Here is a 16,925-nt window from a genome sequence, read left to right on the forward strand (position 1 = left end):
AGCAGCACTGAAGCATTATCTTGTGTTCTTTCCAGGATACCAAAACTGTAAGTAATAATAAGGACCATATGATAATCAACAAAATCCTTTCAAACAACCACTACAAAATCCAGAGACTGTACTGGATTCTTATGGGTACTCAACCAATATTAATAATATATTAAAGAAATACGTAGAAACAGTTAAGTTAACCAAAATAATTAAAGGAACAAATTAAAATTATAAAAATATTTACTTAAGCATGGGTATTAATTTTTTCACGGTGATTTCACTACATATATATATAATATGTCTTCTTTTATTGATCAGTGAAATAGTCTTTCACATAAGTTTGCTGTGGCTTTTGTAAAAAAACACAGCCAACATTTCTTGGCATGTTTGTTGCGCTGTCATTGCAAATTGGAACTCTGGAGCTTGACAGTCTCAAATTGTTGCACACTTGATGGCACAGGCTTTCTTGGATCACTGGCTCCTGCTTCTGAAGCCGTAACATGCAGTATGAGAAGGAACTGGTAATGTGATAGTAATAGAAGAGTCTGTATGAGCTGTCACACTATGGAACTGAAGTCGAACATTGCAAGACTGTAACAGCATTATTACAGTATTTCCCGAGATTTTTCTGTAGCATTTAAAGAATCTGAAATCTCCAAAATGCTAGCCCATATGAGTGAAGAATTTAGGGATTTGTTAACACCTAAAATAAGTACATTGGTAAATGCAAACTAGTAAATAAAATAGTCATTTTCTGGAGTTCTTTTAAAAAATAACCTAGATTAGATAAAGAGGCATATCTAATTCTCTAGTTTTATAAGATCACAGTAATATATGGAATTTTCCTCATGCAGGAAGAAGGACTTACTGTTTTGTTGATTAATGTTGCAGGGGTCCACCACAGGAACATGAACAGGTGCAAAACAAGTGGAGGAAACTCTCCAGGCGTTGGCATGAAGTTGTGGGGTACCTTCTATCATGCCTGATGGAGAACTGGAGAGCAAAGATAATATGCATCTTAGTCTCTTCCATTCATTTCATTTGTTCATGGTCTTCAACTATTGAAAAGGAGAATACTATTCTTTTTTAATTTACAAAGAAACTTAGAGCTTAAAATGTTCTATTTTTTAAAAACACACAAGGCATTAGCTTCCTGTTATTAAGACTTCATAATGTGTCCCATTGTGGCTATCCATGGTTTTATTTCATAATCACCTCAGCCTTGTGAAGAAAATACAATTTCCATTTTTAAGAGAAAGCGAAGCAGAAGCTCAGAGAAATATCAACAATCATTCAGCTGATAAGTGTCAGAGCCAAAATTCAAATCAAGTTCTAACCGTTGTAATGAAACATCATTCACACAACCAAATCGCTAATGTGAGTGTGGTCTAGGGCTCATGGGCAGAGGTAGAGGTGGGTAGCTCACATGATTCTTTTTAGTTTAAAGACGAATGTCCCAAATATAAATAGCTTATATTTCTGATTCAATATTTCGTTTCCATTATGAGCACGGAAATACTGAAGTTACCATCCTGAAGTTACCGAACAAAACAAAAGAAAATTGAGGGAAAATGGTATAAAAGCCATACTTCATTCGAGATTGCTCACTTCTTCAGTTTCCTCAGAAAAACAAAATGGAAAAGGAACATCTGTCCTTCTGAAATCAGGCTTATAAACCACAAAAGCATTGAAGAGCCAAACACTAAGATGCCCCCTCCAGCAGCCATCAAGATTTACTAACTCATCAACCAATATTTAGCAAGTGACAATCCCTAGTGGACACTGTACCACACCCACTGTCAAAACTACCTAGAGAATCAGGTTGGACTAGTCTCCTGTAGGAAGCTATGACCATGCAACACTTGACTAATGAAAGCCCCAACAACATGCCCAAATAGTAGAGTAGGCTTTATCTCAGCTCTCTATCTTGTCCTAAATTAACTGCTTTGGTTACCATTGACCTGTCACTAGGAATTATATGGAACTTCACACCACAGTGGCTGAGAAAGGAGAATAAAAAGGAGCTTCACAAGCCATTCCACAACACTCATCCCTTGTCCCCACTCTTGCACCTCTCCCTCTCCCTCTCCCTCAAAATTAAACCATTCAAGAACTGTAAAGAATTATGGCAAACAGCTAATGGCAAATCTCACTTTGTTCAAACAAGAACACTGAGACTCAAAGAAATTGAAGAGCCTAGCTCTTTGCTTCCTTTCCCTCTCCTTCCCTCTTCACCCCTACAAAGGACAATAAAATAGGTCAAGGTGATGGGTGTAGTCGGGGTTCCCAGGAGGAACTGACTCAGAGCTTGGCTCTCTTATTTCATTGAATTGACTTGAAACAATAAATACCAAAAAAAGAGGAGGAACCAAAATGTAGACCCATTTACTTATCACATTTTATAAAATACCCCATGGCTCACCATATTTAACTTACTGTAACAAGATTTTCAAGTAATTAATATTTTCCATTCCACTATATTTGCAGATTCGCATTAACCTTTATGAAGCAAAGAATTTTAACTGTTTTGTTGGAAAGCTAAACATTGTTCAAAAGTTATCTCTGCCTCTGAAATATTATCCTGCACTGTTATCATGCCTGAATGTTTATACAGGGAGGAGACTGGTGCCTAAGAAAAAGGCAGACAGATCTGCCATCTGTTAAACATTGACTGCTAACCCATTCTGATAAACAAAGACGAGAAACAAGGCTTCAACTTCTTTTCTGCACATCTTAGCCGAACCACTTAATATAGTCTGTTTCATGAATGTGATAAAGATATTGATATTCTGAGCTACAAATAAATGAAACATAACTAAATAAGCTGAAAACAAATTAGTCACCCAGAAGAAAAGATAAAATAAATTCTCTTCTGAAATTTAGAATTTTAAATGCCAGTTCTTCTTGTCCGTCCAAATTCTCTTCTTGGTGCCCTATTAAAAGTCCTACTTCCAAAAAAAAGAAAAAACACGACAAAACCAGATAGACAAACCATAAGAGATTCTTAATCTCTTACACTGGAGGGGAGGGAGTGGGGGGATGGGGTAACTGGGTGAGGGACATTAAGGAGGGCACGTGATGTAATGAGCACTGGGTGTTACATAAGACTGATGAATCACAGGCCTGTCCTCTGACACCAACAGTACATTATATGTTAATTAATTGAATTTAAATTTAAAAATGTATTTTAAAAAAGTCCTACCTCCATGTAGTTCAACTATCTACTGCATATGAGGCTCTACGTTAGTTCCTAAGAACAGAAGGATGGAGGAATTGATCGTTACTTTCAAAGCCCTCATAGTTTCAAGTGGAAACCAGACAGAAAAGAGACAGATTTTCATAGATAAGAGTCAAAGTTAACTTCGTCTGATGGGATATGAGCTCATGTTTTGAAGCAAATAAATTCTGAATTGGGTTGAACAATATATAGGAATTCACAAGAAAGATTAGGAGGCGGAAGAAATCCCAAATAGGAAAAATATGCAGAAGGGTTTTTTAAAAAATAGGATATTTGAAAAAAAAAATTTTTTTTAATGGCATTTGAGGAATGGCTTGTCCATGAAATGTTCCCTGGCTTCCCAGCCCACACTGACCTCAAAATCCCTGCTGTTTCTAGCCACCACCACACAACTCAACATTTAACATCTTGAAATTACCTCAGTGTTTTTTTTTTGTTTTTGTTTTTTTTTTTTTTTAAAGATTTTATTTATTTGACAGAGATAGAGACAGCCAGCGAGAGAGGGAACACAAGCAGGGGGAGTGGGAGAGGAAGAAGCAGGCTCCTAGCGGAGGAGCCTGATGTGGGGCTCGATCCCATAATGCCGGGATCACGCCCTGAGCCGAAGGCAGACGCTTAACCGCTGTGCCACCCAGGCGCCCCACCTCAGTGTTTTTATATGTAGTTGATTAATACCTTAGGTCGACTTAATTATATCTTGAAGGCTGTTACCCCCTCCTGACTTGCAATACAAGCTGTGTGGTGATGGAAACCATGTGATCCTGCTTAAATCGCCCCACAGTGCTTAGCACAAGAACAGGTGCCCAAGCATTTTCATTAAATTACACACTGCGTCTTCTCACAGGTGGGTGAAACTGCTTTGCCAGTACAAGGGGTACAACTGTCCTGTATTGCTTTTCTTCTGATGAAACACCAACTATCATAAAATCCAGTTGACCTAGATGCCAAAAGGTTGCTTTAGAGGTATCATTCATACCAAAGGATATTCATATTTTTAAGGTATAACTTACTATCATTAATACCCAATGATATCGAGATTTTTTTTAAAAGCAGTGCATGTTCAAAAATAAAATACTGTTAAGCTTGATAGGCAACAGGGGAGACAATCAAGGGGTGGTTATTCTATGTGTTACCCCCACGGACTCTGAGTCACGCCACCCAAATTCAAAGCCCAGCTCCACCATATTTGGGCTAAATGACTTTGAGCTATTTACTTGCCACTTTGGTGCCTCTGTGAGTTTCTTTATCTATAAAACAGAGCTACTACTCAGGGGATTGCTATAAAATTTAAATAGATGATCATGTGAAGCTCTCGGAACAGTGATGACTAAGCTATTAGTAGTTAAGTAAACGTTTTCGATGACAGAATTCGTACCCTCTGAATTACTAGTCATTAAACCATGTTAGCCGTCCAGGAATCATACTTACAGGAAATCATCCCTTATGTTCCCATTAAAAGTGCCACACAGACCTAGTGTTCTTCTTTTCCATGCACTAGTGAGCTGAATATAAAGTCTTCCGCCATCTATAGCAAACAGAATCTTTAAACCAAATGTGGTTTTTAGAAGAATAAATAAGGATGACAGAGTTTGAATTTCAACAATTCCTGCGGGAAAAGAACATTCATAAATCAGCTTTGAGATTCATAGGTAGTGTTGTGAAACGCTAGCATACAACACCAGAACTCTTCTTTCAAGAGACCAGGAACTAGAATTTAAATAAAAACTTCAAACATTTTTTAAAAGAAAGAGCGAGGAGGGCACAGAGCAGAGAGGCTTTCGGTTCCTGCTCCTGTGCTCCAGGGCCAATTTTTGCCACCTTGTGCTTTCTTTTCTCCTGTTCCCTCTGCCTCTCCTTTCTGGATCTTCAGATCTTTTTAATAGATTACCATGTCCACGGGTAATTTCCGCTGGCAAGCATCTCTTGGCAGGTCTGGATAGTCCTTAGCATTTGAAATCTGTCCTCTTTTTTTTTTTTTTAACGTGTGTGTGTGTGTGTGTGTGTGTGCGCGCGAACTTTTCCACACACTGGTCATGATTCAATAAGGAAATGGAACTTTCCTCAAAACTTCCCCATTCCCTTGAGAATGTCAGCAAAAAGAGGAGCAAAGGACTTGAGATGTAGCATTTTCCAAAACACCTTTAGAGACAAGAAACTTCTGTCCAAGTCTGAACTGATGAGTTATTGCCAGCACAATATATAGGAACAGTTGCTCCTGTATCCGGACCGCAATTTCTACCATCATTCTGGTCACACACCCAGAAATTAGAGAATCATTCTTTGATCACTTTGTCCGCCTTGCTGCCCTTCCCCAACTGGTCACCAGGTTCAGACCACTTTTTTTTCTGAGTAATTTTGCAAGCTGTCTTCTTTCTATCTCCATTGTCACTGCCTTACATCAGTTCCTCCTCCTTCCCTGCATGCCCTACTACAGAGTCATCCTAATTACTGTCCAGGTTTCCTGCCAGCAGCTCTTAAAGCCATTTGCACACTGTTGCCACAGTAGTCTACCAAAAAAAAAAAAAAAAAAGACTGTATCAGTCTTCTCATTAACACTTATTATTTATTTGGTTGAACCATATGAGATTGTTATCTTTGTACATAAGAGTGGTCAAATAATGATAATGTCATATTCAATTTCATATCAAGTTCAACTTCTTAGCACGACAATGAATAGCATGACCATGTAATTCATAATACAGATTGGGACATCTCTGGGAGTGAGAGTATTAACAATAACTATGCTGGAACACAGTCAGGAACAAGAAAACCGTAACGATGCCCTGCATATAAGGCTTTCCCCAGTCTTCATCCCCACCTGTGTCTCTCTTCTCATGGCTAGACAATCTCCATGACCCTCTTCAGGCTTCAGCAGTCCCAAAGTAGCGATGGTTTTCCCTAAACATACCACACAGTTCTACACCTCCTTGTTTTGCATGGAACGCTTTCCCCTCCTCCTTCATCCTGGTAGTCCTCAGCATTGAATGCTGAACAAGACGTCATCTCCTTCAGAAAACTTGCCTGACTATTCCTGCACACTCCTGCCCAAGGCGGGATGCACTGTACTCACTTAGACCCCCAAAGTCCCTGTGCATATCTTTCAGTTTATCATATTTTATGTAAGTGGCTGTTTGCTTGTATCTCTCCTCTTGCAAACTCCAGGCCACTTGAGGTGAATACTAGTTCCCACAAACATGGTCATATCTGAGGCGTCTAGCTGAGGACCTGGCAACACATAGGCACTCAAATGTTAGGTTAGTCAGCCAATGGGAGAAGACTTCATTCAGCTTGTTTTCTTGTTGTTAATGTAGAGAAAGTACATCATTGCTTCTTACCATTCAGATTGAAGCCTTGGTTAGGACTGGTAAGGATCTGTCCTCCCCTACTAAGGGTCACTTGTTTGTCAAAATCATCCTCCAGAATCAGAGTTATAGACTGAAGGCAGACCAAGCCAAGGTTCTGCGTAAAAATCAAATCATCAGTTAAAAGAATGAGAGGGAAATAGACGTAGAAAGAGGCAGTGATAATGGGAGAGGGGAATGAGAAAAAGCAAGGGAGAGACAAGGGAGAAGAAAGGAGAAAGAGAGTGCACGTAGATAACAATTTCTGGCATGTAGAAGGCTTGCATATAAGTAATATAATAAAGTACCACATAATCTATCTTATATAGCCCCATTCCTAATAAAATATGGATTTATATGGTACGTTAAGTATACCATATACATACCCATATTTTACATAGAACATTAAATAAAAATGTTCTCAACAAAGTGCCAATAATTATGTTTTCCATAGCGCATGGTTTAAGTACCTCTCCAAATTCACTTAAGTGGCATATTAGACATAAAAAATTCAATAAGGAAAAGAACAAAGAGAATTAGGATTCTATATGGAAAGCTTATTGAGACTCTTGATGTATTGCAAGGGAAAAAATCAAACTGTAAAAGAAAGCCAACAAAGAGCTCAGAATTTTTGTTGGAAATAACCATTTCACATTGGAATAAAGCTAGAAAATTAAAGATTTCTGCAAAATTTTGACTATCTGACTGAAGGAGAGGAAAACCTGTGTGTCTTTACAAATAACTGATGTGTTTATTTGAAGAAAAGTTGTAAAATAAATATTTCAGTATGCTAAGAAGTTCATCATATCCATTAAGAGTATATGAGGCCTACTCACTCCTGTCAAGAATCACCTCTTTAAAGCAGTCGTGTTTGAAATAACCAAAAACTTAGGTCCATTGTGCAATCATGCATGAAATGTTCAAAAAACTATACATACAAATACCATTTTTAGGAAAGAAAATGCAATTAAATACGTAATATTTAATCTAAAACACATACATTTTCACATTTTCATATCAAATCAGGATGCATCATATAATCAATAGTAAAACATAGATTACCAACATTTTTTCTTCCTTTGTGAAATGTAGACTAATGATGCATCTTAACAATCATTTTTGAAGAAAATAACTGTACCCATTCATATTATCACTCTTAACCTAGAATTAAACTTGAGTAAAAAAACAAAACAAAACAAAGTACATTCCTCTGGCCATTTTAAGAAGTTCCTACCTGTTCACAGTGAGCTTTCTGTAAAGTAATTGTGAATTTATCTTTTCCAGTTCCTTTCACAAGGATGTATTGGCACATTCCAATAAAAGAATAATGTCGACCATCAAATGTTGTAAAATGAGAATCACCCACAACAGAGCATTGAACTACCAAAAAAATAATCACAAAAATAAGAGAAGATTAAAAGAAGACGGAGAGGGAGAAGAAGAAGGCAGAGAAAGAAATCATGTTTATTGTTAAAAAGCAGAAAGTTGACTTAGGGTAAATAATAATGCATCAAAACGAATAACTAAAATGTCTAAAATGTACTAGTTTGATGAACTTACTAGATTATGTTATTACATTTAACTTAAAACTTATTAAATGACAGCTCTTCCATGTAATTTTTAGGTTCTGTAATATTTATACTACTTCAATAAATCTTTACCAGTTTCCTACTCAAAGTTATTCTTTATTCAATTTTCCATTTATGCTCTGAATATCTGGATTTATTCATCATTACATCTCTTATTATACATGAGATGTGCATATAAAATCATTGCTATCTTCCTTCAATTTAAAGAAAATTGAGAATTTTCTTTAAAAACATTTAAAAGATTTACCTGGACAGTCATGCTCCGTGCAGTTCCAAACTCCACCAACACATACACTAAATGAAATTATAAGAATATTAATTACTGGTATAGAGAAACTATATTAATGTTTGCGTCAAGGTACTGATTGATGTACCAAAACATACCATGTTTATAGGTTCAGAATAATCTGACTTGAAAAATACATCAACAGAAGTTCAATTAACTGATAAATTTGGACTGGCCAGTACCTAAATTTTCATTTATTGTGAGTCTGACTTAAATCACTGAAGATGATACAAAGGGAATGCAGAATGGTCAAGAACAAAAGTCCTCTGCAGACAGAAAACTTCTGTTCTATGTCCTTCTCTCATTGCTTAAACTAAAAGAAGCCACACACGGAAAGTATTTACCTATATTCTTAGAGAAATATTCATGAACAGTTAATATATTATCTCACCTATTACAAATTAAGGAAGTTTCTTTTGAGGATCATCAGACATTAAAGAGAGAAAAGATGTCCTCTTCTGTAAGATAAATTCTGTCTTCTGGCAGCAAAAAGAGTTGGAGGAGAGAAGGATGGAAACAGAGTCTCTGACAGGCAGGAGCTTGAATCTGTATCTAAGAACATGGTTGGTAATCAACCTGCATGTCCCTTACATTACACTGACAGCAAAGGGAAAAGGACCTGATGACATTTATACCTCTTTCCTTATAAGACTTCCCTGGAGGGATTCAATGCTTTCCTAGAATAGTCTTAGTTAGCTAACGTAATAAGAAATCCTAAATGTCTCTAATCATGGCCAAGTATTGGCAATATGGAAAGTCACTTTTTCAAGTACCCAAAAGAGAAGGTCAGGAGAACCATCAAGTTCTAATAGTAAAAGTACATGCAAAGTATTGGTTATAAAAAAGAAGAAAATGCAACAGAGAGATGCATTACAGGGGTATATGATTTGATGGAATTATTAGTAAGGGAAGTGAGATGAATTAAATCATAAAAGAAATGGTAGGTATTCTGTATTATTTCTAGCTTTTTTTCTGAACTTGCTTTCATCTTTAAATTATGAAAATATGTATGGCCCGCTGCCCCACTACCTTATAGACTTTAAATAAGATGCAAACCATGTCTTGGAATTTTTGGAAGAAAAACAGTAACAAGTATATTCCTTTAAACATATATCATGGTAAAGATATCAACTAGCCAGGTGCACAGAAATAATTGGCTGTACATTAATCACATACCATTCCGTACATTCTTGTTCAATTTTTGAACCAACTGAATAAGCTAATCCATGAAAACTACACGGGCAGTTTTCCAAGGAGATGCAAGTCCCATTGTCCATTATGAGGCCTATTTAAGAAAAATATATATCAAATTCTCAAAAGCAATAACAAAAAATGTGTTATTTGAATATAAGACTTCAACAAAGTTTCATTGAACACCTGCTTACACCAGGTGCTGAAAATAATTTTTTTTTTTTTTTTTTTACTTTTAAAGAAGTTACTGAAACCTGGTTCTATCTCAGTCAGTAGCAACCTTATAAGGGTCTATTTCAGTGATTTTCGACTTTCTTATCCCATGACTTGCCATTAAAAACTCAGGTTTCACTACACAAAATAAAGGCAACTAGACAGTATTTCCTTGCTTTCAAGGGCAAAAGGGAGGGAAGGAGAGAGAACATATATTCTTGGTTTAATTTCTGTTCATGTCAAAATGAGAGATTCCCACTACTGTCACACAGATAATAAAAAGCCAGGGAGTGCTACTCAAAGGGCCAGTGCAGAGGACCAACCTTTGCTACCTCTCTAATGAGGAAAGGTGGTTGAGCCAGAATATAAGTCAACCACGTTACCAAGCACATGTTTTGTTCAGCTGATCTTCTTTCAAAGTAAAAATTCCTAGGTGAAGGAAGCATTGACTTATATTTTGGCACATGGATTTTTATTCTGGTTCAAACTCTTTATTGTATCATTGGTAACAAATGGTTCAGGCCTGGCACTGGTCTAAAGATTATGCTTTGAGTAGAAGTGACAGACCAATGGACTGTGGTCAACAGATCTGACTCCAAGTAGTCCTCGCTCATATTAAGTGAGGAAAGACACTTAACATCTCCAGGATTCTATTTTTTTTTAATCTGTAAAAATAAAAGGGTTTGAGTAAATCCTCAGTGTTCTTTGTAAAAGTCCATCAGTATAGCAGTCATTCCTAATTTTAAATCTCACCTGTATTACTTGCTATATTTCTTCTAATTTCAAATGTTAAAACTACATCAGGACTAAAATCTTATACTGCCAAAATGTGAGGCTTTTTTTGAACTTTGCTTTCATCTTCAAAATATGAAAATATATAAATTATTCAATGTCCTTAAATATCCAAGAGAACAAAAGCTTTGTCATGGTTAACTTCAGGACTCTGGATTCCAAATTTCCTGGGAAATGTACAAAGTAGAGAAGCAGCCATCCTTCCTAGTCACTTTGAGGGCCAAATCCTACAAGGGTAGAAAATTGCAACATCCCTAATGTCCTGAGACAGGACGTTATGATATGATTCTTAGATCACTGGATACTAGTTTCCGTTGAGTACAGACATCATTTCTCTCATGAAGTGCTTACCATCTGCGCAGTAACATCCATCAAGACAATAGAGATTGCTCCCGAGACACTGTTTCTCAAATGTGCAGGTCGGTGGGCAACAACTGATACAATCCCGATGGACGAAGCTATCATCACATTTATCAGCTAAAATGAGCAAACAAGGGAGCTGTAAGTCAAATCTATTCACCTCTCTTTCAAAAAAAGTACAGTGTTTCGAAAAGTATGCAAGTTTACCAATGTTATTGTGTCAATGACAAATCCTTGCCAATCATTAGTTTTAAGTACTAAGATAAACCTGAAATTAACAAAAATACACAGGGTTTAGAAAAATAAGAAAACATACTGCATGCTGGAAAGTCATCTCTCCAGTCTTGAATAGGGTACCCGGCATGGGAACAGGCTCTCGCATACTCGGTGGCTGCTCGGCAATAGGTTTCATCATCATCAGTTCTGGAAAGTGAAAAGACAGAACTATAGTCACATGGGAAATATTGACAGAAACCAAGCCTTTGAGCTCCCGATCTCTAGAAATGCTGAGTGCGTGGTGAATATTTTAGTATAAATTGATGTCAGCATGTGCATATTGTGTACGATAACGCAGAAAACATATAAGCATGAGATCCCAGCTTAAAAGGGCCTGGGCAAATTGTCTTCATCAAACTATTTCAACAATTTGGCCACTTTTCTTTTGATTCAAAAGAGTACCTGTACTGAAAAAAATTTCTATTTTAATTATGACATTCTGCCCAGAATCTTTGTATGTATCACTTTGCTCCCACACAAAGTATCCCAGACCTTTTAGAAAATCCTATTAATAAATATAAATAAATTTATATTTATAAATTTACATCTATAAATCCCATTATAATAGACAAAATTCTAACACAATAAAAGCATCAAATATGGAAATCGTTTCCAAGATACCATGCTCTTAATAGTCTACATGTTGGAATAAAACCAGTACTCATAAAACAGCAGTTTTGAAAGATTGAATAAACAGCATTTAACTTTAAGATTTAAAAGGTTTTTAATATTTTTTGTTTTTTTGTTTTTTTATTTTTAATTCTTTCAAGCTTAAATTGCTAAAGCTAGTTACTTTTATAATATTGCCAAGAGTAAATAATCTCTCATTGTTTTCTTATAATCACCCTAGAAGTTCCCCCAAACAAATATAAGAGGTCTGCCAATTCCCAAAGCAGATTAACACGACATCTATAAAATAAGCAGGTTTATAATAAGGGAGTGGACTTGTTTTTCAACCCAATTCAAACTCAAAATTGAATAGTTAAACATCTTACAAGATAATGACCTTAAGAATGTTGTATTTTGTGAACCTTAGCATTTTCAGTATCTGTTGTAAAAGCCACGCATCTCAAATTGCACGTCTCCTGTGCCACTGCAATTGGAGCCACGCAGCTTATCTAGTCCAATTAACTGAGCTTTAGAGGGAAAAAAAAAGGACTGAGCATATAAACTTCAGAAGCTTAGAAAATATCCTAAACCTCCAAACAAGAAAATTCTCTGAAACACAGGGTAAGCTAAAATTGTTGAATTCCTAGAAAGATAATAAGTTTCTGATTTACATTAAAAGATGTGTCTTGTTGCTACAATTTCAAAGCCTAATAGAGGCTTTGAAAGTTAACAAAGTACCTGAATATTGGTTTCCCAACCCCATGCAACTATTATTAAAATAGCTACCATTTCTTAAATACATATGTTAACTCTAGGATCCATGCCAGGCCTGAGACATATGGCATCACATGAAAATTCACAACAATTGGGCAAGAAAGAAATTATTATTCCAATTTACTGAGGGGAAAATGAATTTATTTGCTCCATTTTGGATATTAACTTTAATAATGAAAATGAGCATTAAATAATAATTGTTTTTAAATCAATTGACTTTGGAATGGCAAAGTTAAAAGCACTGCCTTGCTGCTAGGTTTATCATTCTTTGTTTCAAATTTTTATTTAAATTCTAGTTAGTTAACACACAGTGTAATATTGGTTTCAGGAGTGGAATTAGGGATATCATCACTTAGATATAACACTCAGCGCTCATCCCAGCAAGTGCCCTTCTTAATGCCCATCACCAATTTAGCCCATCCCCCATCCCCACCCCCAGAAGGAAGGGAAAAAAAAAAGAAAGGGGAGGCAAACCATAAGAGACTATTAAGTACAGAGAACAAACTGAGGGGAGGTTTATCATTCTTAAAAGCAGAAACAGGAGGGCATAAGTTCAAAGATTGATATTACAGCATCCTCTCAATTCCAACTCAGATGTCATCCCCTCTGTGGAGCTGTGTAGGCTGCTGACACAGCCAGCAACCCTCTCCTCCACAGCCACAGCACTTCACATTCAGAGCGTGTGTCATCGCTGGAGACCTGTTTCTGCCTCATTAGAATGTGAGTTCCTAAGACGGGGTCCATGTCTAAACTGTTTCTGTTTCTCCAAGATGTGGCACAATGCTCAGCTCAGAATAGCTGCTAAGCAAATGTGTGTTGAAGTGAATTCAATAGACTATCATAATGCAAGCAGGAAATTAAATTCTGTTCAGCACATTCACAATTCCATTCTCCTGATACAGGATCTTAGTGGTGTTGTCCCCTAATATAAGAAATGAAGAGAATCTACTTTAGGGGAAAAGGGATGTAAGTAAGCCTAGACCTGGGTGAAATATTGAGACAAATAAAAGGCTAACTCTGGTAGCTTCTCACTTCCGTTTAATCGAGGCCCACTCACTTGATTTACAATGCCCTGCTTTTGGTATCGCATGCCTGCCCTGCCCCCAAACCCAGCCTCTTCACCTCAAACACATCACTTAAGATACCGGTTGGTTTCAACCAGTAAAAGGAGTTTCTCTATCCTGCCACTTTTATTTGCCTTGGAGAAAGCAACTGCATGGCAAAATCTAAAGCCTACAGATACCATAATTTCAAGAGACAAAAATGTTAATTCCTCAATGAGGAAATTTCAGATGAAGTGAGTATAACAGAGGCTCTCTTTTTGTCTCCAGAGCCTGCTTCTCATCAGTATTAGAACTCCCAAGTTCTTGCTGAGCATATGGCTGCCCAGCCAAAGACAATATTTCCCACCTGTCTTCACATCAAGGTGTGGCCATGAGGGGCAGGGGGGAATGACAGAGCAATAGCAAAACTGTGTCACTGGAAAACTCATGGAGCAGGCACATGGTATGATCCCAGGACCACGTACAAGCTTGGACTTTATATGAGAGAAATATAAGCTTCAATGTAATTTAAGCCACTGATACTTTGGCAACTGAAGCAGCCAAACAATATCCTAACTAATAAATGGAAAATGACTTTCCCGGATCTGCCAAATAATATTTCATCTCAGTCGACCTGAGAAGTGGGCGCTAAAGATGATAATGCCGAAGGCAAGTGAGAAGACTACGGGAGAATGGCCAAAGAATGAGTTGTGGTGGACTAAGAACACTTGTTAACTCCATATACATGGCTAAATCAAACCATGGACCACCAGTAGGGATCCTCAAAAAAGAGACTGAGTAAAAGAGCAGAGATGTAACAATATAGCACTTAAATAAAAAATAAAAGCAAATAGGGAACAGAATATTGTAAAATATTAAGTTAGGACAGTCTCCAATATTTTAGGCAGATGAGGGGCTCTTTCAAAAGTCCTGCATTAGTTCATAAATCTCTAAAATTAGAGACTATATATATAAATATATAACTATACTCTACTCAACATTAACAAGTATCCTAAATAAGGTTATTTTAACATCTGAAAAATATCATTATATTTATTATTGTTATAATAAACTCCATTAATTAAAGTAGAATAGTTATAAATAAGACAACTTCATCCTATTTCAACCTACCCTCTTTGTTCTCACCTTTGATAAATTTAAACTTCTTAACAAACTACGGGCTATAAGATGACAGGTAAGTGGTTTTACTCAATCAAAAATTAGTCTAATCTTTTACAATAAAGTTCCCATGTATCATTTACACTTCTTGAGCTTCTTTAAAATATGCAAATTTATTAAAATTTCTTGACATATTCTTGAACATTCAAGATGGTTAATCAAATACTTTTGGTAAATTTTTGAAAAAAAATCGTAGAAAAGACTTCAACAATAAGTAATCCGTAGAACATATTCTGATGGTCTCCCTAAATTTGTTCCCTAGACAACCATCTAGTCTAGGTGTTCCTAATCTGGGAGAAAATGTGAGGGTCGGGTGACCTTCGATGGGATAAAGATTACATGCATATTTTCACTAATCCCCAACTTACATTTAGCATTTTCTTCAATTACTCATATAGAAAACACATCACAATGTTCTTAGCAATATCCAGACCATGTCAACAATATATCTCATATCTCAGTTTTTAATGTTTTCATTTCTTATTATAGTTGTTACAAATATCCCAAATATTATTTACATTCATCATTATGTCAAACAATAGTAGTTATAGTTAGACTTGAAAGGCATATGAAAACTGCATATATCATAAATTCATTTCTTTTACTATATTGATAACAACTCTATTTCAATATATTTTCTTTTGTAACTTTGTGTGTTTGATTTTGTGCATTTCGAAACATTATTTTGAAAGAACCTATTGACATCCCTAAACTCCCAAAAAACATCAGTGACACAAACCATATTTAAGAATTGCTATGTCCTTCATTTTTCAAAGAACTGGAACAAACAGTCCTTAAATTTGTATGGAAACAGAAAAGGCCCCGAATCTCCAAGGAACTGTTGAAAAGGAAAAACAAAGCTGGGGGCATCACAATGCCGGATTTCGAGCTGTACTACAAAGCTGTGATCACAAAGACAGCATGGTACTGGCACAAAAACAGACACATAGACCAATGGAACAGAATAGAGAGCCCAGAAATGGACCCTCGGCTCTTTGGGCAACTAATCTTTGATAAAGCAGGAAAAAATATCCGGTGGGAAAAAGACAGTCTCTTCAATAAATGGTGCTGGGAAAATTGGACAGCTACATGCAAGAGAATGAAACTTGACCACTATCTGACACCATACACAAAGATAAACTCCAAATGGATGAAAGACCTCGATGTGAGACAGGAATCCATCAAAATTCTAGAGGAGAACATAGGCAACAACCTCTACGACATCGGCCAAAGCAACCTTTTTCATGACACATCCCCAAAGGCAAGAGAAACAAAAGATAAAATGAATTTATGGGACTTCATCAAGATTAAAAGTTTCTGCACAGCCAAGGAAACAGAAAAACTAAGAGGCAGCCCACAGAATGGGAGAAGATATTTGCAAATGACACTACAGATAAAGGACTGGTATCCAAGATCTACAAAGAACTTCTCAAACTCAATACACGAGAAACAAATAAACAAATCAAAAATGGGCAGAAGATATGAACAGACACTTTTCCAATGAAGACATACAAATGGCTAACAGACACATGAAAAAATGTTCAAAATCATTAGCCATCAAGGAAATTCAAATCAAAACCACACTGAGATACCACCTTACGCCAGTTAGAATGGCAAAAATAGACAAGGCAAGAAACAACAATTGTTGGAGAGGATGTGGAGAAAGGGGATCCCTCCTACCTTGTTGGTGGGAATGCAAGTTGGTACAGCCACTCTGGAAAACAGTGTGGAGGTCCCTTAAAAAGTTAAAAATTGAGCTACCCTATGATCCAGCCATTGCACTACTGGATATTTACCCCAAAGATACAGATGTAGTGAAGAGAAGGGCCATATGCACCCCAATGTTCATAGCAGCAATGTCCACAATAGCTAAATCGTGGAAGGAGCCGAGATGCCCTTCAACAGATGACTGGATTAAGAAGTTGTGGTCCATATATACAATGGAATATTACTCAGCTATCAGAAAGAACGAGTTCTCAACATTTGCTACAACATGGACGGCACTGGAGGAGATAATGCTAAGTGAAATAAGTCAAGCAGAGA

General features: G+C 36.6%; 1 protein-coding gene across 2 annotated transcripts in view; it reads right to left on the reverse strand.

Moving 5' to 3' along the window:
* The window catches only part of OTOGL (otogelin like), a 130,172-nt gene that overhangs the window by 87,125 nt on the left and 26,122 nt on the right, over positions 1–16,925 (reverse strand). For both annotated transcript variants that reach the window (XM_087868911.1, XM_087868910.1), the window contains 8 exons: positions 11,318–11,424; positions 10,993–11,118; positions 9,622–9,730; positions 8,407–8,453; positions 7,805–7,950; positions 6,565–6,688; positions 4,658–4,835; positions 860–984 (listed from right to left, as the gene is read on the reverse strand). In XM_087868911.1, coding sequence (XP_087725037.1) covers positions 860–984; positions 4,658–4,835; positions 6,565–6,688; positions 7,805–7,950; positions 8,407–8,453; positions 9,622–9,730; positions 10,993–11,118; positions 11,318–11,424 — 962 coding nt within the window. The remainder of the gene's footprint in view (positions 1–859; positions 985–4,657; positions 4,836–6,564; positions 6,689–7,804; positions 7,951–8,406; positions 8,454–9,621; positions 9,731–10,992; positions 11,119–11,317; positions 11,425–16,925) is intronic.

Source organism: Ursus americanus, chromosome 17 (genome assembly GCF_024610735.1).
Source record: "Ursus americanus isolate L20-20 chromosome 17, mUrsAme1.1.p, whole genome shotgun sequence".
Classification (NCBI taxonomy): Eukaryota; Metazoa; Chordata; class Mammalia; order Carnivora; family Ursidae; genus Ursus; species Ursus americanus.